Source organism: Phlebotomus argentipes, unplaced genomic scaffold, assembly GCF_947086385.1.
Source record: "Phlebotomus argentipes unplaced genomic scaffold, Phlebotomus argentipes genome assembly contig_15, whole genome shotgun sequence".
Lineage (NCBI taxonomy): Eukaryota > Metazoa > Arthropoda > Insecta > Diptera > Psychodidae > Phlebotomus > Phlebotomus argentipes.
The window spans coordinates 8,435,762-8,459,685 of NW_026776181.1; the positions used below are offsets into that span (position 1 = coordinate 8,435,762).

Sequence of the window (23,924 nt, forward strand, 5' to 3'; positions counted from 1 at the left end):
CTTGGCGGGACATCTTAAAATAAAAGACACGCTTTTTCAAACAATTTTATTCTTCTCTAACGTCTTCCTTCTGTGAGAATAATATGTATTTTCATTGTACATTCTAAATAATACTAGTCATGCATCTTTTTTATTCCATAACATTTATATTACAAATCAGTATATCTCACTTTGTATTGCAGATATTTTTCCTCATAAATATTTTCTTTCGAAGGTTCTATGGATAAAATAAAATTTATCAATAAATTACACGTTAACATGCTAACATAAATCTGTATCTACTTCTGTACCAATGAAATTTGTTTCATCAAACTCATTATATTTTTTTTTCTCTTTCTCACTGGAATAACTCTGAACAAAAAGAATAGAAGAATATAATTCAAAGAAGTAAAAACAAAGAATATAATCATAAACATAGATTAGTAAAATAGAAATGTTGTGCCATTCGTGTTTCTTTTTTTTCGTGTAAATGGACTAGAGATATAAGAATATATTTTGAACACAGAATCATTTTGCTATTTGTTGAATTTAAGCTGATTTCCCTAAAGAAAAAGCATTTTCACTGTGTAATCTTTTTTAGCGATGCATTCAGCTATTTACCACAGTGATTGCCTCAATGATTACTTCACATATATTTTAGAAAATAATAAATTTGCTCTTTTTCACTGTATCTTCATTCCAAAGCGTTTTTCCATCGCGCCACAAATGCTTGTAATATGCAAATTCTCTTTTTCTCATTATCATTTTTCTTTTCTGTCAAAGCAAGAGAGCGGAAAATACACCAACATCCAATATACAGATTAAAGTTTTACCAATTACATGACACTGAGAAGACAACATTTACATTAATGTAATAATTAAGTGTCAAATTGTGAATATAACATATAGATCTTGTTTCATTTCATCAACAAACAACACTGAATGATTACATAATCCGCAAAATTATTGAATTCACTAGTAATATATGCTTTGTCTCACATTTATTTTCGCAAATGCAGAATTCTTTCCTTAACACTTAGTCAATTTCAAGAGTCCTTCAGATAACTTCAAATGACTTTCTTTGATTTTCTGGATTACATTGTATGCATGATTTTGATATAACGCTACATTTTCGTTATTGTTCCACAGAAATGTTCATTTTCTACGAATATTTCAATCATCTTACAGCCTAAATATATATTTTGTAAACTCTGTGAACAGAATATTTCGTATATAATGCGACATGATTATTGTATTTCATATTTCTCGTCTGATTGCAATGATGAAATCATTCTAAATTCAATAGTAATACTTTGTGGAGGAGAAATATTAATTATATAAACACTATTGGAGAAAAGTATGTTGCAGCATTATGCAATTTGATCCAATATTCCTTAAAATAATACTTCATGAAAAAGAGACTTTCGTTTCTTTCTCAGCAATTGATTTTACGACATTTTTTTTTATCTTTATCTACTTGGTAAAAGAGAAGCTAAAGTTAAGGAATTAATGTCCAAAACACTTCTTCGTGAAAGTTCAAGTGCATCCCAAAATGAGAGAAAATAGATATTTTTTTCTTAATTATTATTGCTACGAAACAGTCTTGAATAAATATTTTCTCATGAATTCTTTCTTCCGAAAGTTATTTTTTTTATCACTTTTACTTCCTCACTGTATTTATCTACTGTTTCTTTTTCTTCTACTGATAAATAATTTTCTAAGGGAAAAGCACTTTGAAGCCCATTTACAACCTTTTACAGAAAGTGTCGAGTAGAGCAAATTTAGCAGATGAATCAACAGGTACAGGAAGCGCAGACAAGAGCGTTTAAGAACAGTTTTTTTTTCTTGGTATGCAAAGAAATAATTTCACATGTCATTTCATTTTCTTTCAATGTTGAGGACATAAATTCCTTAATTATACATGAGTTTGTTTTCATCTAAAACACACAATCTAAATTTTGTGATACACATTTTCACATCCTTAATATAAAATGTAAACTCTTCTTATCGATAAATATCCAGGTTATTCTCATTTTCACAGAATAAAAGATATTTCAAAATATTCATATTTTTTGCTTGCATATTGGAATGATAAATATTATGTTTGCTATTTGCTATTCAATTTCTGTCACTTCCTTGTAAATAAAATTTTGGTTTTAACAATTCATAAAAATAATATAACAATGATCCTTTCGTGATATGAATCGCACAGCAAAATTACTTATTTATGCACGTATGTTAATTTATTTCTATCATCTGTTGAATTCGTTTTGCTATTATTCAATAAATAGTTGGGCAAAATTGTAAATATCAATCAATGAAAGCACAACAATTGGAAAGAGAACAATTTTCTTTCGCTTTCACGATGCAATTCTGTTCGATGTGACTATCATTTCGTTGTGATTGCCTCACATCATGACCATTCACTGCTGCATTCCTTCTCTTTTGCAACTAAAGGGCATCGCTCGTCATCCCACGCATTAACATTGTTTCATAAACATAATAAATTTCTTTTAACACAATTCCTAATAATGTAAGTTTAGAAAGTATGTACAAACGGAAAAAGCTATTGGGTAGATAGATTTTCTCAGAGATGTATTGAACAAAGATATGATGATAAATCTGTACATAAAGAAACAATTCTCTCATCAGCATATCATGTAATCGATTTAATGATTTTCGCATCTAATCACTAATATTGCAGCAACTATATCCCGGTAGAAGCCTTCTCCAATTTCATTAAAATTCACAAAACTCTAGACCACAGCTGTTGAATTCAACCTGTCCCCCAAAATTACCTCTACACGCCGACGAAGCCGTACACCTCGAGGACGCGTATTTCAAAATCTCCAGACGGACACAGCGGCGGATTGTTGAAAGTCATACACTTGTCCGTTTTGCCATAACGAATGTTCTCATCCATCCAAATGGCCTGTCCCTCACTGTAAGCAAACAAGCGCACAGATAAAATGATTGATTTCACAGTACAATCGAGAGTGGAGTTTAAACAAATCATTATAGATGACGATAACAATCTCTTACCCTCCTCCAATTGTTATCATTTTCGCATCGGCCGCCATAAACAATTCAGACCCATGGCCGTGCTTCGTGTCGCCATCAATGCCCACCCACGGATACTTTGAGCGCTCTGGATAGAGTGAGAATAAGAATGTTTCGCCCGTCCCAAAGTATGCCTGCTTCTGGCCCTTGTCATCCTTCACATTTCTCTCGAACCACCGCGAAGAGCAATATGCACCAAATACCTGTTGAAGAGCAGACAAAATTGTATACTATATCACAGTCCAGGCGACATAATTCCTGCCACACGTTGACAGACACGGACCTCGTTGTTGCAAGTCTTTATCATGAGTAGTGTAGGCTCATGCTGTTCCACCCGAACATAAAACGTTGTCAATGAGCATCCATGTTCTTCCGTGGTGTACAGAAGCACCGGCTGATACATCGTGATCCGCACTGGCAGCCAACTCCAGAGTGTAAAAAGCTGGAGTTGTGAGGAAATTCACTTAGTCGCAACACTTTGAAATCTTACACACTTTTTCTCTATGTCAAATTGTTTGATAACATAAATTAAAAAAAAACCATTCAACAGGCAAGTATAAATTAGGAAGAAAGAATAACAAAAGAAAGTGTAAATATTAGAGGTGTTAAAGATGTGAAGCTGTGGATTAAATGAAAATCATGCAAGCATAAAACACACTGATAAATTGCGATGTGATTGGAAAAGCTTGAACAATAAGAGTTAAAAATATATTTAAGAAACAAAATTTACTCATATATTTTATACCGTAATAGGACTTTCAAACTTTAGAAAAACCTTTTTTTTCTCTTTTTCACTATGTTGTACGCTAATGCATATCAGATTACACATATCTACAAAATCAAGAAATCAAAAGAAATATTGTAGATGGCAAATACAAAACTTCAAGTGTGAAACTAAAGAATAAAATTTTGTGCTGTGCTATTACAGTATTTCGAACTTACATCCTCTTGATCTAGGACTTGACTTTTAATCGTCTGAATGGGAAAAACGCCCATTGCAAGGACTCTTGCATCTGGGGAATGAGCCCCCTATTAGTGCATTTCACACATCGAATAATTTTATTGAGAGGTTTTTGATTTTTTTTGTGGGGGTTTTTGTCATTGTTTTGTTTGAGGAACAAAGAGTGGAGGATACATAGACAAATGGTATTAAAAGCAGCACAAAGAAAAAGAGAGAAAAGAAATTGTTATACATTGAGTAAACATCCGTTTGAAGGCTTTTCTTATTGTCTCAAATAGTTTTAAATTGTTCATATGTGTGTTTATGTAAATTCTGTTACATGAAACATTTTGGATTAGTTTTATCAATTTCCCCTAACTACAATCTAAATACGATTAATCCTGTATCTCATGCTATTATGAACACATTTCACCTGTAAAGACACTTTTGAGAAAGCAGATTGAAAGCGACAAAAAGACTGCAAATAAGCAATATTAACTCAAATGTATTTAAATATATTAAGATTTCAAAAAATTTTCAATGTCTTTGCAAGTGAAATTATGTTTTTATTGAGTTGAAAGTCGTATGGTTTTACTTCAGCGGAATTTCGTGGTTATCAGTTAGTCCTGTAATTATGGAATATTCAATTTACACACATGAAATGCCACATTCAATCAAGGTGTGTTTACGCTTCTTTTGTGAATGGAATATAATAGTGAAAAATAAAGCTAGCAATTCGCTCACTGTTCTTTTTTTTTTTTCAATGTCCCAGCCGGGAAAATAGGCAGAAAGACAAAACATAAATACACCTTGATAAAATCAATCACTTTACAAAACACAGTACAGCTTTTTGATTCATTTTAAATGAGTATATAGGCATATTTTAAGAGATTAGTAGGTTAATAAAATGAAGAACAGTATTAATAGAATTCAAGTAACTACTAAACCCCGTACCATATTGCGACATGTTTCGCTTTGCTGCATTCGCTGAAATCCCAAAAGTCCACAATTATTTCTGTCTATTCTACTTGCACATTAATCACTAATGATTACTTTATGATGCACCTTCCTAACTATATTAATTACTTTCTCTATAGGCAACAGATAAAGAGGAACATTTAATTTTAAATAATAGATATGCTGGCTGGCTTTAGAACCTCATCACCAAGTAATATTATGTGTAAATGTGATGTTTTTTCATGTTTCTTTTTTCATCATCTTTTCTTCCACTTCCAAAGAGGAGGTACAAAATAACAGATAAATTTGTATTTCGATATTAAGAAAAATATTTGACGTTAAAAAGGTTAAGGAGGGAAAGAGTACGAAAAAATTACCTCTCGAATTGTTAAAGTGTGTGACATCATTTGAATATTCATTTGCGATTGACTCGTTGGTAAATTATCGCTAGAACGCGATCGAACCAGTTGTTTGGATCCACTCAAAACCGATCTACTCTTAAGAACCATTTCAGTCTTAATAAACACCCTTGAAATATACGTTGAGCTGAAAAGAGAATCAAAAGGAAAAGTCACAGTCAGAAGAACAGTATATTTATCGAGTTCAACTGTGATAACACACAACATTAGACATCATTGCACTCAATTTCATTCTGTCATAATAGCGAGAGATCGCGAAAGAAAAATAAGATAATGTTTCAGATTGGGGAGCTACAGAGTGTCTAAAAATAGCACTTTATATGACATTCTGGGAAAAAATTCCATTACGTTTGAATGTATCGCGCGCCAGAAAAATATTTCAGTCACACATTGTCTTTATGTTAATTAATGCAAATTGGGATATTAATCAATCAGCTGTTTTGGAAACATTATCAAGTCATGTGTGTTTTGCGTTCTCACCTGAGGGCTCTGATATTGAATGCTGTCCTTAGTAATTTTGTCGGGGAGACCGAAATCGCTTTGCAAAATTTGGGTATTGCATTGTCAATGTCATTCTTCAGGGACTCAGTGTTCCATTCTGAGTTCGACGATGTGATATTCTTTTGGAAGAGAATCAGAATGGCAAGAGAAACGCGATAGAATACTTTGATTCCCTCGTGGAAATAGCAATCCATCACACGGACCAAATGCGGAAAAGGAAGTCCGCCGAGTATCCACCAACACCAGTCCATGAATATCCTCTCAATCTTCTGGCCAGGACACAGACGCTGCAGATGTATTACTGCTGCCTTCTGAAATTGTAAAAGGCCAAACTTCAATTATGCATTTGCCTATCAAATTAACACTTCCACTCGTATTGACTTTCAATAACAATTACGTCAATACATATGGCCCAAAATGCGTTCAATGCCCAAAATGTGATCTTGATTATAGTGACTAAAGCTCGTTGCCTCTTTCCACCCCTTCGCGCTGTGTTGTACATGTAAATTTGATTAATGATTTATTTACCGCGTGCTTCTTAGCTATTTGCATCACAGTTTTCCACGTCACTTCATGTAGTAATTTTGTCTGCGTGATGAACACCTTCTCTTTGGCAGCCACCAGACTTGCCATACAGTGATAACATTCCTCTTCTGTAAAAATGATCAAGTAAACAACAAATTTATAATTAAACTCACCAAGAATGAAATGTATATAGAATGATTTCATATAATCAGCCTGACGAATGTGGCAATTTTGAGACGCTTTAGCGCGCTTCACCTCGACAGATTAGTTTACAATTAAAATCGAACTCATGCTGCAGGAAATGAAGCATGAGAGCATAAAGAAACTCTCGCGTATGAAAGCAATTTTGTACATTTCTCGCAAGTACCATCACTTAACTAATAATAAAATGTGTGAATTGTTCACTATGACAGCTCTCTACTAAAAAATCTCACATACTTAGTGTGCTGTGATTGTCATTTTTGTCGTCATGAGCATACATATATGATATATGTTATATGTATGCATAACTATAAATCAGTCACAATATTGAGTAGGAAAAAATTCGACTATTGAGACTCTTTGTCGTGATTTTCCACTTTCAACTGTGAAAAGTCAAAACAAGATAACCGCACGGACACATAATTCTGTGTTCATGAGCTTTACACTGCCGGCTTCTGCTCTCAATACCGAACCCAGTGGAATATGCCCAAGACCCTTGATTAAGAATCTGGTTCAATCTAACTCAAAGAAGTCTACAGCTTGAATCACTGACAATTGCTTCGGCTTACCCGACATGAAGTGCAGCAACAGGGATGTTATCGGATAAAGCGATGGGCTATATGTGATATCAGGACACGCGTAGCCAAGAACACTGACTACGCGATCCGCCACGGCTCGTCCTTTTCTCGTCAAGTGGTACGGAAGGCAGTGGGTTGAGTCCACAAAGGGTGGTAGCATAATAGGTTTGTCTGGCAGTTCAGTTGTCCCAAACACCTGGAATCCAATGAGCAATTACGCAAGTTACACCGCGTCACTCTCATTATCAATCATCGCAGTCAATATTCACCTGATTAACCATGTCCCAGTAGAATCCGTCCAACATACTCTTTCCATTCTGATATTGACTACACAGTGCCGGCCACAATTGCGATCTAATTGGTGAATTTATTGGCCATGCATTCTCACGAATTGCAGTCTTCACTTCGCGCTTTTTGCCCTGCTGCAGAAGCTGCTGGACATCGTTGAATGTCTTCAAAGTGGCTTTTTTCCCTGCAATTCGAAATCAAACCCATAAATATGGAAAACACATATCGCATTTTTTTTCAATCAATTTCCGTCGTAAATAGGTAATAACATAAAATTATTGCCAATCGTCATAAATATTATCACGTCTTTTTTCCTCTATTTCCAATCTGTTTGTTTCAATATGCTCTTTTACATTCTCTTCTCATGTAAAATGTATTCTTAAATATCTTAAATAATTACCGTCAACACACAAAAGTGACCATGCTTTTAACCTCTAAAATAGCTAAAAAGAATTTCAAGTAAAAATAATTACTCCTATACAGCTTCCGATAAAGACCAAAAATGTGGATATGATGCATATTATTTGCCAAAGTAATTGTTAAGGCAGATTATACAAGAGTATCATGGAAAATGTACACAAATCTTTGAAGGTCGCACACAATTTTCGCTAATTAGATTAGATCTTCTTAAATACAATGTGAATTTTTTTTTGGACGCTCTTTCTCTAACCATCCTCTTCACACTCAATCGATTTCTATCGTCACATTTCCTAAATATTGTCAAATTTACCTTCAAACAAGTTAAAGCATTTGGTCACACTTTCATTTGTTGGAATATATAGTGGTAATTCGAAGAAAACCTCACGATCAGGATCGACGTAGACACTACTTCTTTTGCTGGCACTCTCAAGTGTTAGGAACTCTTTCAGTGCTGTAGATTTTGCCACCATTTTAGATTTATATGTGTATAATGATGCCTATCACAAAGCTAAATTCATCACAACAGTCTATTTCTTATTACATAGAAGACGATCGGCTGGACTTTTTTTCACTTGCTACTTTGCAATTGAGAAGAACGTATATTTCATTATCACTACATATCACATGTCTGCCAGATTTATCACGTTTGATTGAATAGTCTATTGCGTTTTCCATTCATTCCGCACACATCGACAGATTGATAAGTCAATGCAAAGTAATTATAACTATTTTTCCAAGAAACCAGAAACCATCTATAAGTATGTATGCATTGACGTCTATATGATATCCACCATTATGCAATGAATTATTCATTAGTGCAAAAATGGGAGCAGTGCTCAAGAATTCAAACTTTTTCCCATATATTGAGGAAAGGCTAAATTGACAAGACAATTTTGTTTAACATCATTTTTTCGACACAAGTTTCATTTCCTTGCAGTGTTCAATACACTTGATCAGTGACTATGCACGACCGTAAAATTCCTCAGCATAATTAGTACAAAATACAGGATGACGTAAAATTGGTATTGTCGGTTTTAAAAGGAATGAAATCGCGCACTTATTGCACTCTGTCTATAGTAATAGTCTCTATTTACATGTTAAGCTCACACCATTCACTTTATGCACCACCATTTGTTGCCTCTTTCTTCATTTGGCTTCAAAAAATTGCTCTCGACAATCATTGTCGCTAATGTCACATTGTATTAAATACGAAATGGGTTGAAAGAAAACAATATATTATCTAATCACGTATAAATATGTTGAGTACGAATGTCTACTCTTATATTGCGATAACTTTTATTGAATTATTTATTAAAAAACCACAAGAAAACTGACTTCTTAATCACACCACTGAATCTCTTTTCGTGCGTCTACCGAGCGAAAGAAAAAGTTCTATCATTTCAGAACCGAGTTGAGAGATCGACTGAAATATATTGGTGTTACTCACATCTCCTCAATCACAGAAGACTACTTGTTATCAAAGCAGTTCATTACAGTGATGCGAAGAGAGTGAGAGAGGGAGAGAATACAAATGTATTCCTTATTTACAATGGGCTTTGCATGCCAACAGGGTGTAGCCAACAAATAGTTTTTCCCAAAGATTCTTTTCCACACTTGCACTTTGTCACTTTGCAAACGTTGTGCTCACAAATTGGCCAGTATAGCTTTGTTAGATTAGAGTGTAATCTAATCTTAATTGAATGTCGACAGCTTATCTGATAATTATTGTCAAATTATCCATTTTTTTATTGATCTGTCAGAGGACTTTATGTATTGATTGAATGAATTTTCTAATATATATTTCATGAGAAAACACCCTGTGCCACATGATTAGTATAAATAAATCGGTTATTTGACATATCATGTTTACCCCTTAACATTAGCACTATCTGCTTCAGTCCAACGTCGTTCTCTGGCTATCTCTCTCATGCAGATAATCACTGTTGGACTGATATGAATTTATTGTTGTATTTCATAGGCAAGTTCGGCATCAGTCTAATGTACAAGGTACATGGTAAATAGCTTATGTACAATTCAGATTATTATCGTGTGTTACATGCACATCGACGTTTTATGTTCATTGTCTCTACTCTATGTATATTCATTGTCTATCATTGATATATAACCAAGACATGTGTAAATATAGGATCTCTTAATTTGCAGAACAATAAGTTTTTGACACACAGTTCAGAGTTCTGCGCTATCCAATTTAATAACAATAATTTATATTGGCAAACAATTAGATGGCAACATGCCTCTTTTGCCACTTGATAGCATAATCATTTATACATTATTTCAAAGCACTTTCATTAATGAAAATGCCAGCAAATTTTCAGGAAACCCTAATGTACGTACGCCAAGGCACATGCTTATTAAGCGATTGTGTGTTTATTATTATACCGACAGTGTTTTGTCTTTTTTATACTTATAACTTCCTTATTATGCAAACGTGAAATAGTGGTTGTTGCCAGAGTTGTATATGGCAATTATATTTACAAGTAAATGCAGCAAAATATATCAAGTTGAACGAAATTACTTTGTACATCAATATATTCAATAATAACAAATAAATAATGCCGTAAATCATTTTCTATCTGAGATGTTCAACGACCTCACGTAGCAATAACAACTGCAGTGTCGTCAGACTTTACAACTCTGCAAATAACACTATTGAAGTAAAGTCTGGAATATGTGACACTAAAAGACATTTCCAAAGAGTTTCATTGATTTGTACAATTAGTCATTCATTCAGTGCAGACTAATATGGGAATTCTTAAGTCTCACTGCCAGTGAGTCGGTAACAAAAAAAAAACCAATTCCAATCAAACCTTATCATTTGCCGGTATATTTTGACTTTGACTGACCAAAATCACTTATTTTTATCTCCTCTATTATTGTCATCTTCTAAATATACTTGTATTTCAGTGAAGAAGAAAAAAAAAACATGGAAACGTTGTTACATAAAACCTATTGATAAATCTACAAAATGGGGATTTTTAGGTGGGTTACGCATGATTCTTCTTCACTGTCATTACTCGTAATCAGACACCTACCCAAGCTTATCTCGGGACGGCGCTTGATATTGAATAGAGACTATTGAAAAACTAGCATTTTCCGAAGGTTGAATCTTCCTTTACCTGCAGGCGAATCCGTGATAACTGTTATTTGGCTGGTGTCCACGTGAGGAGCAAAGGCATCGTACATGTCGGCCTCTTCCTCGATTCCACTCAATTTGTCGGCTCTAGCCGCTGCATCGCCATTCGCCGGCATTTTTCCCAATGCAATTTCCCCTTATTCTTCACTATGCAATACTGTGAATTTTCTCACACACTGTTCTGCCTTTAATACACAATTAACACTATGATTATTTCACTTGCAATAAGCATTAGCCATTTATCATGTACACAAATGGACACACTTTCTTATTCCGTCACCAAAGGTCAGTTTGTTTTAACCAACAATACACTTCAATTATTTCTTATCACAATTATTTGGGAATAGAATGCAACAACTTTTTGACTAGACTGACAATTTTATCGATTATTATATATGCCTTTAATCTCAACTGTGCGAGATAAACTCAATTATTTCTTAGCGGTATGAAACTTTTCAAATCTCTATACGGTGATATCGTTCGCATTTATGGGGAGACAAGAACCCCTGGTCGAGTATGGGAAGACGACCTCATGGCAGCTTGCGTCCAATTTATGTCAGATCTTCAAAGAGCATCGTGTGACGAGTCTGAAAATATAGGTGGAAAACAGGCAGTTTAGTCATTGAATTGTAAAATCAACGTGCAATGAATTACACATAGTCAATCATAACATTCAATATCTCAGTCACTTTTAAAAAATAGATACTTATTTCTCCCCGAGTCACTTCTTCGCACTGTTGAGACAATTTTAATCGAAAAGAAAATTTCATTGCTGCTCTTTATCACAAAGATTCATACATACACTCTGATACGAGCAAACAGTTTTTTCCCCTATATGTGTACTTAAAAGCATAATGATAAGCCACCAATGATAACAACTTCTAAGTCAGACTATTGTATAATTTTCTGTTACAGTCACATGACGAGATTGGCTTGCTTGTCATGTTGAATTTTCATATATGTGCATTTTAACAATTCTGATCTCCAACACCGTGCGATCGAGGCAAAACTCGACAGATGCACATTTATGACACCGCAAATCTCTCTCTAGGCAGTGACAATTTGCAATAATATTTGTCCATGACCCTCGTGCATAAAGTTGTTACACAATTTAAATAATTTGCACTTTAAATGCGTGGCAGAAATGTTCTAAATTTGAAATTGTACAAATTTTTTTTCTTGCGCTGGAGAAAATATTCAACATTGCAATTAAAAAGACATTTATCTATTGCCTAAATGAACCAAGAAATTTAAACATGGAGAAGTTTCAATCCCTAAATGGTCGAATTTATCAGAACATTTAATTCCTAGTCTTGCTACAATGTAGTCTAACTCTTCACTTTGGTTTTTATGATGTGTTAAGCGACGCAAACTTTGCCACTGGCATACGAATGACATAATTATGGCACATTCTTAAGCCTAACTTTGGCCAATTTTGATTAAGCCTCTAACAAGTGAATTACATCCTCTGTATTATCATATTAAATCCATCAAAATTAACACATTTGTCTTCATTTTAAGCTGTGGAATATTAAATAATAATATTCACATGACGGAATTATTTGAATATTCACACAAGATGCCAGTAAATGTTACCAGAAGCCAAATGAGCAATAACACGGTACTATCGGTAAATGATGGTAGTGCAATTTGGATGTTTTCCAAATTATGCGATCGTTAAAAAAACACTTATAGCCTCTAAAGAAATTTTGCAAACAATAACGAAGTCATTTGCTTTTTCAACCAATATCACGAGGATTTATTTGGCTGAGTCCTGAGTGTAAGCTGAACCCTTTTGCGTCATGGAAATTTACTGAACATCCCAAAAATAGTGTCCTAATGTTGTGTACAAACACACACTCTCTCTCCCTCTCTTTTCTCGTGCTGCAACTGCTATCAGGGCGTTGAGTATTTGATGATTTCTCAGTCGAATCAGGTGACTTGCCGATATTGAGGCCAAGTGTGATTGTCCTGAACGCAACTGATGACGCAGTTCGAAGGACTGAGTGGGAAAATCAATTTCCTTGCCTCCTCGTCTGAGAATAAGATTCCCACATTGACCGGAAACATTGTACAGCAGAAAAAATTGATATGCGCATGAGTCGACTATCGCAATAATTGAAAGAATTAAATAATCGAGAGAAAGATTTATGGCGAGTCTTCGAGCGTACAGGGCGAATCAGGTGATAAGGCAAATCAATTACCGAGCAATTATATCAATTAGTGCGACATCTCAGCTGCCACGGAAACTCCCGGACGATCTTGGGCACCATTGCTCTAAGCCTCTTTCCTGATATCGAACAGTGCGTGACTCTTTTTCTCCTCTCATTTGGGCACTTTTTTGCCGGCTCAGTGCTTTGGGAATATCACTGCAGATACCCATGACCTTCACTGTCTAATTATAGCAACAAGAAGCCTACAACGATGCCAAAATTAAATCTCCCATCGATAATTTTATTGAGAAAATTCCTCGCCAGTATGACACTATGTACTGTACTTCAACTTTTTGCACTTCAATGCTCGCGACCCACAAAAAGTGGCTCGTCACATTTCTCTTGTCTCCGCGTGACGAGGAGCACCAGGAATGTGTGGGGCCCCTTGCAGGAGCCATCGCTGCAATTTTGGCCAAGTGACACCAGCAAAGTGTGGTGTGAAATGCGCTTTTCACACCACGGAAAAAGTCGCCCCAACTTTGGGTGGAATAAACACACAAAAACAGGAAACAAATGGTCTCTCACCTCGAAAAATGGCGATTTGACTTTTTCCGCGACACTCTTCACTTGAGCACATCAAAAGCCACTATTTTCACTGAAATTCCGCAAAATCCACCCCTTGCTGACCTCTTTGGGGGCGATTTAGTGTAATTTCTTCATTAACAGCAATAAAAATTCTCCGTGTTTACGACTTGGCTGCGAGACTACTTGTCATGCAATCACACTCATTCATGGCAGAGGTCGCGGCAGTCTCGCGCGCGCGCGGTTGGTATTGCTGTGAAGTTAGCTGAGAGACACCGTTCGCGCCATTTATTCATATCATGGTTCTCTCTTTATTGTGAGCATGCAAAATTCACTACAAAATCTATCGTATCATGCATTTGGCTATCATCAATTGTTCTACTTATCATCGGACTTGTGGTCTTTGGGCTGAGGTATTCCCTGCTGGGAGTCAGGGGGCACTTGGAACTGGAATTGATCGTGCAGAGCGAAAGGGGACATGACAATGGGGAATACGTTCACAGTGCTGAGTTCTGGCAGTTGAATGTTAAGGCATTCGATCGGCGGGGTCTTCTGGTAACGCCACACGGGATCAAGCCAGTAGGGCAGATTGGAGTTCGACGGCGGAGTGTCTGGCTTCGGTGGATCACAGAAAAGCGATGCGAGGTGACTCAGTGAATTCAGTCCATACAGAAGACTGTCAGGACCATTTCGTCGCTCGAAGAGTTTCAATTGGGATTCCTGCACTGAGTGCTTATAAGACGTTGATGTTGCTGATGGATGTCCGTACAGTGACTCAGTTGACATGTCAAAAGGCCTGGAAGTCGACGGGAATCCCAGTCCAGGCGGTGGTGGAAGGGAGCTGAATTGTCTCATGCTGAACATACTGTTCTGAGAGAAATTGTGCTCTGATGATGAATTATTGCGAATGGACTCGAGATAGTCGCTCAAGTTGTACTTCAGCAGCATGAAATCCTCATTAAGTTTCACAGCGCTGCGCTCAGAGATGTTTGTGGACGGCGATAGAATGAAGATGTCAGGATAGGCCATGAGCATCGAAGAGATATTTGGGTATCCTGAAATATTTTCATCAAATAAACGTTGAGAAAGATTGAACAGTTTTTTTATCATTTCATCTCAATTACTCACCGAATGCGAAGCAGCTGCTAATGCTGAGATTCATCATTGATTTAAGATCTACAATGCTGAGGCCGAAAGTTTTGCTCAAGACATCAATCACGGAGAAGAGAAACTTAATCGTCGGACTTAAGAAGATCATTTGTAGACCATTCATAACTCCCAACTGCGTTAAAAGTAGTATAATGAAATGTGTGTATCACGTCTCTTCCCATCTCATTGCAACTTACCTCAAAGAAATTGCTCATGGCGCTTATTTTAGAATCCATTAGCGGAATACTTTTCTGTTGCATCAACTTCTTGAAGTCTATGAGGAGCATGTGATCCGTGTGCGCTTCGAGAAAGACGGAGCAAGCGATGTAGCAAATACTGTTAAATGTCGCACTATTGTAGTGGCAAAGTATCCACGGAATTCCTCGTTTTCTGATCACCTCCACGAAGGGGAGATTCTGGATGGCATCCTCCATGCTCATGAAACCAAGAGATTGTGGCAATATCTGATATCCGAACTTGTCTTTGTGGCAGTGCAGCAAAGTGGTGAGCTTCACTGGTGTGGCGACATTCACGGTGCACGAGAGGATCTGGTAGATTTGTTCAACAAAAACACGCTGAGCCACTTTTGGTGACAAGAAGATCCTTTTCTGCTCGTAATTGGTGAATTCCAGCTCAATCACGCCACTGATAGCCTCAAGAAGATCGGCCAACTTGAGGAATCCGTAGTCACTCAGGCGGCACTGCAGCCCAAAATTGTAATGATAGTAGCGGACGAACTTCTGGAAGAGGATTGAGTACTGAGAAGCATTCCTGCACAATTCAACAACCTCAGCCGCAAAGACGCACGTGTTCTCAATCTCTGTTGGTGTTTGTTCCCTGGAAAATATCACAAAAGAATTGTAATTTAATGGATTGTAGAGTAATTATTTTGACTGACCTCTTGGGAATGGAAATGAGCATATCGCCAGTCTCTGGGATGTCCTGGATGACCACTGTATTATTGGATCTCAACCCATCGAGGATATCCGTCACGTAGCACACTCCATAATCTGTTATGTCGAAGCTCTTGAACTGAACCTGGGCGAATACATCGGACAGCTGAGACAGGAGCAGAGACTTGTTCAGCTGGCACTTGAGCACCTTGTAGAGATCAGCGGTGAAGCGACGAATTTGCGTGCGATGCGTGAGAGTGATCAGGCGATTCTCACCCTCTCCCATGACCTGAACAACAGCCGACAGTGCATCGAAGAGATCAATGAGCCTCGTGTAGCCGTAATCTGCAACCCGACACTGCTTCCCGAAGTGATTGTGATACGCGGGGATGAACTTATTGAACTGCAATGTGGCTTTGGGGGTGACTTTTAGCAACTCGATGACCTCCTTCGAAATCTGATGAAGCGGATCCGTGGATGATCGCGGGGAAGAGTCCACAGAAGGAAAATCATTTGTCTCTCCCCACGTCAAGATGCGAATCCCAAAGGCATTGTTGCAGATCTTCGTGCCGGAGATGCAGCTGATCAAGTGCTCAAAGTTGACGCCGTTATCATTGGGAAATATTGGAAAGTCCAAAGTGCATCTGATGCAGTACAGCAGAGATGCAATGGGAATATCACCCTGGTGACTCTTGAGCAGCGATTGCAAAATAATCCTCATCTGACTGAGAGTCAGCATGACGTTGGGCAATGGCTCAATGTCCATCTCTGCCCAGCCTTTGAATTGCTCCTGCTGGAAGTGGATTCTGCAGTATGGCACGCTGTGCTGAAGATTAGTGTTCATAATTGGATTGCCAGTGAAGCAGTGGACATAATTCGAATTGAGAGTGATGCACTTATCACCAGATTCATTGAAGGAAATTGTGCAGAGATCCTTCATCTTGTACAACTCCATTTGATTGATGGTCATCTTGAAGCGGGACTGAAACAGTTCTCTGAACTTGTAGAGTGGCAATGAGTGATCCGGAATGTCTTTGAGGAGACAAGCAACTTGGCAGCACAGAGTTGAGTACTCATGGGATGAGATATCCCTGTTGTAAGACACGAGAATCCTCTTGTGTCCCACTTTCTTGCGATGCAAGTGAGCTATCACTGATTTGGCGAAATTATGCGACGGCACCGTGAGTTTAGCACAGGAGTGAGACTCAAACTTGAGGGATATCACCGGAGTTATGGGCTTCAGCATCGAAACGAGGCAATTCCAGAGCATAGTCTCGCTGAATGATGAGTCCAGATTGCTGATTTGCAGTGTAACAGTCGAGGATTTAGCATCTGAGCCCGCAGTGCTGGTCAAACTGGTACAACCAGCCTCAAATCCTCCCTCCGAAGGCGCCAAAGATGGCTGCTGCTGGCCAACAGAAGAATTGGGATGTTTTCCATAATACGGAGAATATCGCTGCTTGGGATAGACTTTGGCGGCCGCGCCGCGACTCATGTTTTGACCAGGAACCACCCAATCAAAGCTGCCGCGCTGTGACGAGAGTTTAGAGCGTTGTTCCATTTTCTTCCCTCGGTAACTGTAAAGTGGAAAAATTCACTAGAGCTTTTTTCGGTCACTTTGCAATATCAATTTGCAAATAATCCTCACTTTTCTATCAATTGATGCACCTTTGAAACTCTTCAACACGCTCTGCCGTAAATTTTCTATAAGAATTACTTTTTGGCGCACTGAAATTCACAAGAAACTAAGACACAATCACGCTACAGTACAACTGCTCGCAAAGAGCTCTTCACACAGAATGAAATCCAGCCAATTTCTACCAGGACCTGGTGAATAGATCTAACAGAACTGACCAGTTTTTATTACGCTCCACAGGGAAGTGAATAGACAACGGAATTTACAAGTTGACTCTATTTTTTTCACTGTATATTTTCAACAATTTAAGACACAGTGTCTCTACGAATGGATTTTGTTACAAATTTCATTGTTCTTTTGGTTTAAGAAGTGAGTGTATCCAGGAATGTTATACTTTCTCCGAGATTCATTCTGAAATTTCGTTTTGATACCCTCAATATTCGCTGTTTTGGTGTGTTTTGTTCTGAGAATGAGAAGAAATCAATTAATAATTTACTCTTGGATGTAAAAGGATCATAAAACTTACTTCAGAACGTAATTGGGCTGAGATAATTGCATGCATATTATAGATTCACTTGAGAAGTCTATGTCGGAGACAAGATCAAGTTTGGGTTCTTGTAGGACAACAAAATTATTTCCAATTTCAGCATAATCATTCTCGATGGAAACTCTTCCGGTGACGGCGAACCCGATTTCTTGCAGGACGCGGGATTTGGCATTTCGGTACCATATGCTGATGGTCACTTGACCATTGAGGTTCAGCGACATGGCTCCCATGACATCAATAGTCACGCGCATTCCATTCTGTAGCCAGATCACTTCCTTGTGGTCATGAAGGAGGGTCGTAGCTTGGTAGGCGGGTGTTAAGTCAGACGCTGATCCACTCCAGACGTGACCCATAAGCTCTCCTTGACCACGGAAGAACTGGAGCGGTCTCAAGTAGCTTCCTGGAATATTTGGAAAGACGTTAAAATTATTAATTCTTCAGCCATGCATTTTCATAAAATAAATACCTTGAACAACAAGTTCCATTCCTGCCATTGTTTCGGATTCCTCAGCATCTGAAGGATTGTCATCTGCATTAGAATTTGAGCTGACGAAGGAAGTTAAACCATCAGCATAGAGACCAATTGTGAAGTAGCTGAATTTGTCTTTCTTCGATTCAAAGATCATGTCGACAATCCCCCTCTTGAGAATGCCTCTGTCGATTTCTTGGATGCTAACAAGTGTACTGTTGAATGACGGTGAAGTGAGAAACTTCCTTGAGAGTGCTGTGGACAGTCCTTGCGTCCCAAAGATGTGATAGTTATTCAATGTGGCGTCCTCACGAATGATTTCCATTGCGAAATTCCTGAATGATTCGTCCTTCTCGCTTTCCATCTTTAATCTCTGAATGAAGTATTGCTTCACTTCGTATGAATCACTGTATTTCAATGCATAGATCATGTCTTTGAGTGATGATTGGTAAAAGAGTGGATCCAGAAGAATTTCCACAGCCAAAGTTCTCACACTGGAGTCAAATCTCTTACGTTTCTGATGATAGATGCTTTCCAAATGCTTCACATGCTCAAGACGGAAGTATTCTCTAGGCATTGAGACGAGAGCCTTCATTGCAGTAACTGAAACAGCTTTCGGGCCAGTAAGAACATAATTCAGCAACATTGGTATACTCTCGGCCGATTTAAGGTTCACAAAACCCTGAAGAAAAGTTACTCTTCTGGGAACTTTTGTGGTTTTTTCTACAATATTCGTGAAGTACTTTTGAACTTCTTGGAAGACCTCTTTGCCAATTTCATCTTTATCAGCTAGATTGCTTGCCATGGAGGAAATGGTTTGAATGAGTGTTTCTGTGTACTTCTCGTTCTCATGATTGTCCTTCCTCAGCATTTCCAGTAAATCCTTAACAACAGCAGGTTTTGGTTGACTTCCAACTGCCAAAGATTGCAAATATCGTTCGACGTGAGGGAAATCTTCGGATTTGCTAAATTTCAACACTTTCTTCACAGCATCATGAGAATCAATGGTTTGCGCAGCTCCCAAAACATCCATCAATTGTCCTCTGTAGTCCCTTGTGCTGCGCGCATTAAGGATTTTTGTGAGATCATCCACTTTGGCTTTCCGCGCAGCTTCAACTAGTTTCACAGTTGCGAAAGACAATTTCTCTGTTCCAATCTTGGAATTTGCCAAGTTTTTCTTGTACTGCTTAACCAATTTGATTATCTGAAAAGTAGAAGTCAAAGTTAACACAATTTTCTCATTGCCCAATGATTTTACTCACATCATCTGACTTTTCTTCAACCTCTTTCTCCTCTTGTTCGTAAGTAATTGTAAATCTCTGTAGATTCTTGTACTTTTTGAAGACATCACTATAGGAAGTGCTCTTGGTTTGTTCTTTTGCGTCCTTCTGACTCACTAATTTCAGAGATAACCTTGAGTCAACAGTGGCTCCGACTTCATCATTTCCGGCTAAAGAAATGCGGAAGAACTCAATATTCTCGATACTTTCAATTGACTCAGAAACATCAAGAAGATATTCCGTATTCCTAGCATTTGGCATCGCAACTCCCAGTGGCTCTTCCTTTCTATGGTAAGAATCTCTATCATCAGTCTTACACTTCATTTTTCTCTTCACGAATCTCCTATCTGTCAGCTCATCATACGCCACAGTACATTCGCCTGTGACACCAATTTCAGTCTTTGGGCTCTTCTCTGGGGAAAATTGAAAGAGCGACGCAATGCCTCTCTTCAGATTCCTCATTGAGACCACATCAGAATTCGGAAGATAAACATTTGTGTCCTCCGCATCGAACTCCAGCAGGAAAGTCTCTTCGGACTGAGGCAAAGCGAACAGCTTATCGTTTCCATGAAGAGTTGGCGATAACAGCGAAAGTACCAACAAATTCTTCTTCTCCGCCTCCCAAATTTTTGTCACCTTCAAATCTGCCTTCAGTTTGATGGACGAATTGTATTCACCAGCACGGAGATCATTGATCACGACGGTATTCTCGAGTGCATACTCAAATTGCACTCCTAGAGGAAAAACCTGTGAATGTGCACAACCTGAAAAAGAAAAGTGTGAACATGTGCATTATTTGCCGGTAAAATTTACTGAAGAAATGAGGCGAATTGGAAACAGTGAGCAAGATCAAGGTCACAAGGTTATCAACACCATTGGCCAGCTGATTACCACATCATTTGCCCATTGCTTCAGTCAAGAAATGGAAATGTTTACGTGGAAGTATTGTTGAAATGCGTTTGATTTACTCTCTTTTTTCGTTTACTCACCTAAAACTATTGCAAGAAGAGTGGTAAAAACTATAGAGTTGGCCATTCTCGAGGCAATAGAGAGTATTTAGAACCTAATAACACAATTATTCTATCGAGAACACCTAATTTAAAGGCATTCGGATGCCACAATCTCAGGGCAGGAAAGCGAACAGAACACAACTAAATGGTCACCACAGAGTGTGACGATCTGCTGGTCTTTAACGACTCCAAAGAAGAGTCCAACACACTCGAATCAAGTAGAATAACTTGGATTCACTGTGTGGGTTTGAGTGCACACACAGAAAGAGAGAAATACTACAGCCATCACTGCGCAATCATACTTGGGATGGGATTACTCATGGACCAATTCGAACTTCTCATCAATTTCAATTCAAAATTTAGAATTTATTTCCAGATCATTTATTTTCTTTTTTGCAAATTTCTCTTAAAATTTAAAAGCTCCGTAAGCATATTTTAACGTATTTATAAGAATGGTAAAAAAAAAGTTACACGATGAGGATATATTTTTCTAGAGGTTGGTTCTGGTTGGCGATTCCAGGACTTCGAAAGTTGGTTCTGGCAAAGATTGTCGATATTGCTCAGGCACTTCGAATTGGGTTATGGGCGTTTTGTATATTTGGTTGAGTTCGTGATATTGAGTGTTCTTTTTCTCTTCCTCAAATTTCGCCCATTCTCTCTTGTCTTGCATATGATGATGAAGTTTCACAGCGAGTATCAGCACGAGGCCTATGACGATTGTAGCAATTACTAGCATTAGTGATATGAAAGCCGTGTTCACGGGTTTGCAATTTCTGTGCAGAATCTTCAAGAATGTGTCCCCTTTTATGGTGTTCTCGTAGATAAATTCGTGTCTACAAGTGATTTCAGGATTACTTGGTTCTTTGGTGTGAACAACACATTTGATTTCATTGTCTGGCGGTCGCTGAATGAATTCATAGTAATACTCTTGACCATCTTGAGAGGAGCAGAGCTCCATCACCTTGTCGCACTCTTGGCCTTCCAATCGGTGGATCAGACAGAGTACACAATTTTCATAGAATGAGCAAAGCGAGGATCCTTCGGTGCTTTCACCCTCACAGAATTTTCCAATTGATCCCGAATTGCACACGCATCTTCCGCATTCGCACTTTCCTTTGCCAGAGCATTCGACATTGGAATTCGGAGCAATGCAGACAGATTTCGCTGGACACTGACATTGATCTCCTTCCCAATCCGGAAGGCATTTACACACGCCACAATCGCAAGTTCCGTGATCAGAACACTCTTTTCCCTTGTTCCTGGGGGAAAAATGAGTTAATATAATGATTGTTTAAAAATTAGATATAAATATGGTTACTTACAGTGGACATGCTTGACACTGACAATATTTCCCATCAACTCCAGCATTGCAGAAGCATTCGCCGCAAATGCACTGGCCATTATCAGAGCAAATTGATCCGTAAGTGGTCTCATTAGTACTGGAATCGATTGTTCGTATCCGGCAGTTATTCTCTAAGGCCTTGTAGCTGTTGAAATTGGACAATTCGCAGTCGCATTGCTGTCCAGCCCATCCAGAATCACAAATGCACATCCCGCATCTCATTTCGCCTTTGTAATTGCACAAAGGACTGTTGTATTCGCCCTTTTCCTCTGTCAAACATTTGCAGTCACTCTCAATTTCAATATCCATGGTCAAGGATTCATCCGTGATGTGACTCTCCTCTATGCGAATGGTGTCCTTAGTCCTTCCGTCTTCTGGCAAATCCAGGAGTGTAATATTGATGTAGAACTCGTACTTCTTGTTGATCTCAATGTTGTTGCAGAAACTTTGGGATTTCCGATACTTGTACACGCCACAGTTCGTTTCATAGTCTATGCGAATGTGAGGCGGAGCGTTATCGAAGAATTCTACTTGTTTGATGAATTCTTGATAACCATCGCGCACGAGTTCCAAAATGTTCGACGAATCCATCATCAATGTCCCCACACTGGACATGCCGTGGAGAAGGTTGTGGATTTGATCATAGTGACTGTGAACATCTCTAGTCACGGCGAAGATAACGCTGATCTTGTGCTTAGTCAGAGTTCTGTAGATCTCCTCGAGAGAAGGGTAGTCTATCTCTGTGGATGCCAGATACTCTCCATCATCGCTCAAGTGGCACAACTTGTCATTCTTCATCACAATCCCAGCTAGAAGTCCATCACCACTGAAATGCATTTGTCCATCGGATGCAAAGACGATAATTTTTCGCGCCTTTTCCTTCCAACCGATCTTATCGCCACACACCAGAATTTGCATGAGAGCATCGAGACCACCCTCGAGATTGTCCACATTCCCCGTAACGTCGCTGGAATTGACTTTCTGAATAAACTTCTCAATGTCTTCGGTGAAGCTGAGTCGATGGCGAAACCCATAAACGGGTTCACACACTTCTCTTTCCGGTGCGCAAGGATTCTCAATGTACTTCTCATCGGGGAATATGAAGGGCATTCTGGGCTTGTCAGCGAAACTTCCAAAGCCTAGTCTGTAGTTCTCGGTGAGCTCATAAAGTGCATTTACCAGACTTCCTCCCATATTGACCAGAGTGTCCTTGTCGTCCCTCATCGACACAGTCAAGTCCATCAAGTAGTATAAATCCAACGGATAATTTTTCGCCGGCTTGTATGTCATTTTCACAGTTTGGGTGCGTTCTGATAAGAAAACCAAATCACTATGTTAATACTCGGCTCTATATCAAAGCGTATAGAAATTCGGACTCACGTCTCTGCAACTTGAGTTTTATATGCTGTGGTTGTATTTGTATGGCATCTGGGTTGGACTTCGTAAAATCCACAGGATTCTCATTTCTCACGTACTCCACTTTGTGTTTCACATTGGACAGGATGAAGTCTGCACGACAGCCAGACGCAATGAGATCAGCTTTAGTCATACAGCGCACCTTTCGCATGTCATAATTGCGATCAGTGCACCAGGAGCAACTCATATCGGCATGCAGACATCCCCCACAGTCACTGTGAGTGATGCAAATGGAACTGCCGGCCAGACAGGATGCACAGAGTGTGAGGAAGAGACACAGTCGCGTGAAATACTTCATTTCGATGTTTTATCACTGAAGTTCCGTGATAAACTGACTTCGACATCGTTTCCAATCACAAGAAGTCGATTGATAAGATTAAACCCACAAATACCAAGACTGTTTTTTTGGTGTGTGAAATCGAGAA

The 23,924-nt window shown here is 38.4% G+C and overlaps 4 protein-coding genes across 8 annotated transcripts; all 4 read right to left on the reverse strand.

Annotated features, from left to right (window-relative positions):
* Positions 1–32: 32 nt before the first annotated feature.
* On the reverse strand, positions 33–13,957 carry LOC132262796 (GTPase-activating protein skywalker). 5 transcript variants are annotated; one of them, XM_059762212.1, is made up of 11 exons: positions 13,761–13,957; positions 11,006–11,609; positions 7,430–7,632; positions 7,152–7,356; positions 6,385–6,509; positions 5,836–6,167; positions 5,314–5,482; positions 3,982–4,068; positions 3,323–3,481; positions 3,022–3,242; positions 33–2,921 (listed from the first exon to the last, which is right to left on the reverse strand). In XM_059762212.1, the coding sequence occupies exons 2-11, from the start codon at positions 11,136–11,138 to the stop codon at positions 2,780–2,782; spliced, it is 1,776 nt and encodes a 591-aa protein (XP_059618195.1). In that variant the 5' UTR covers positions 11,139–11,609; positions 13,761–13,957; the 3' UTR covers positions 33–2,779. The 5 variants fall into 5 exon arrangements, with proteins under 5 accessions (XP_059618195.1, XP_059618199.1, XP_059618194.1 ...); XM_059762216.1 differs by lacking the exon at positions 3,982–4,068; XM_059762211.1 differs by lacking the exons at positions 11,006–11,609; positions 13,761–13,957 and adding an exon at positions 8,179–9,278.
* Positions 13,958–14,044: 87 nt separating this feature from the next.
* Positions 14,045–17,609, reverse strand: LOC132262278 (meiosis regulator and mRNA stability factor 1). The gene is made up of 5 exons (XM_059761495.1): positions 17,448–17,609; positions 15,805–17,376; positions 15,104–15,743; positions 14,886–15,039; positions 14,045–14,812 (listed from the first exon to the last, which is right to left on the reverse strand). The coding sequence occupies exons 2-5, from the start codon at positions 17,358–17,360 to the stop codon at positions 14,136–14,138; spliced, it is 3,027 nt and encodes a 1,008-aa protein (XP_059617478.1). The 5' UTR covers positions 17,361–17,376; positions 17,448–17,609; the 3' UTR covers positions 14,045–14,135.
* Positions 17,610–17,655: 46 nt separating this feature from the next.
* On the reverse strand, positions 17,656–20,889 carry LOC132262279 (microsomal triacylglycerol transfer protein). Its single transcript, XM_059761497.1, has 5 exons — positions 20,721–20,889; positions 19,714–20,495; positions 18,449–19,655; positions 17,962–18,382; positions 17,656–17,898 (listed from the first exon to the last, which is right to left on the reverse strand). The coding sequence occupies exons 1-5, from the start codon at positions 20,764–20,766 to the stop codon at positions 17,757–17,759; spliced, it is 2,598 nt and encodes an 865-aa protein (XP_059617480.1). The 5' UTR covers positions 20,767–20,889; the 3' UTR covers positions 17,656–17,756.
* A 230-nt stretch (positions 20,890–21,119) lies between these two features.
* On the reverse strand, positions 21,120–23,863 carry LOC132262022 (integrin beta-nu). The gene is made up of 3 exons (XM_059761137.1): positions 23,464–23,863; positions 22,064–23,393; positions 21,120–22,000 (listed from the first exon to the last, which is right to left on the reverse strand). The coding sequence occupies exons 1-3, from the start codon at positions 23,795–23,797 to the stop codon at positions 21,232–21,234; spliced, it is 2,433 nt and encodes an 810-aa protein (XP_059617120.1). The 5' UTR covers positions 23,798–23,863; the 3' UTR covers positions 21,120–21,231.
* Positions 23,864–23,924: the final 61 nt, after the last annotated feature.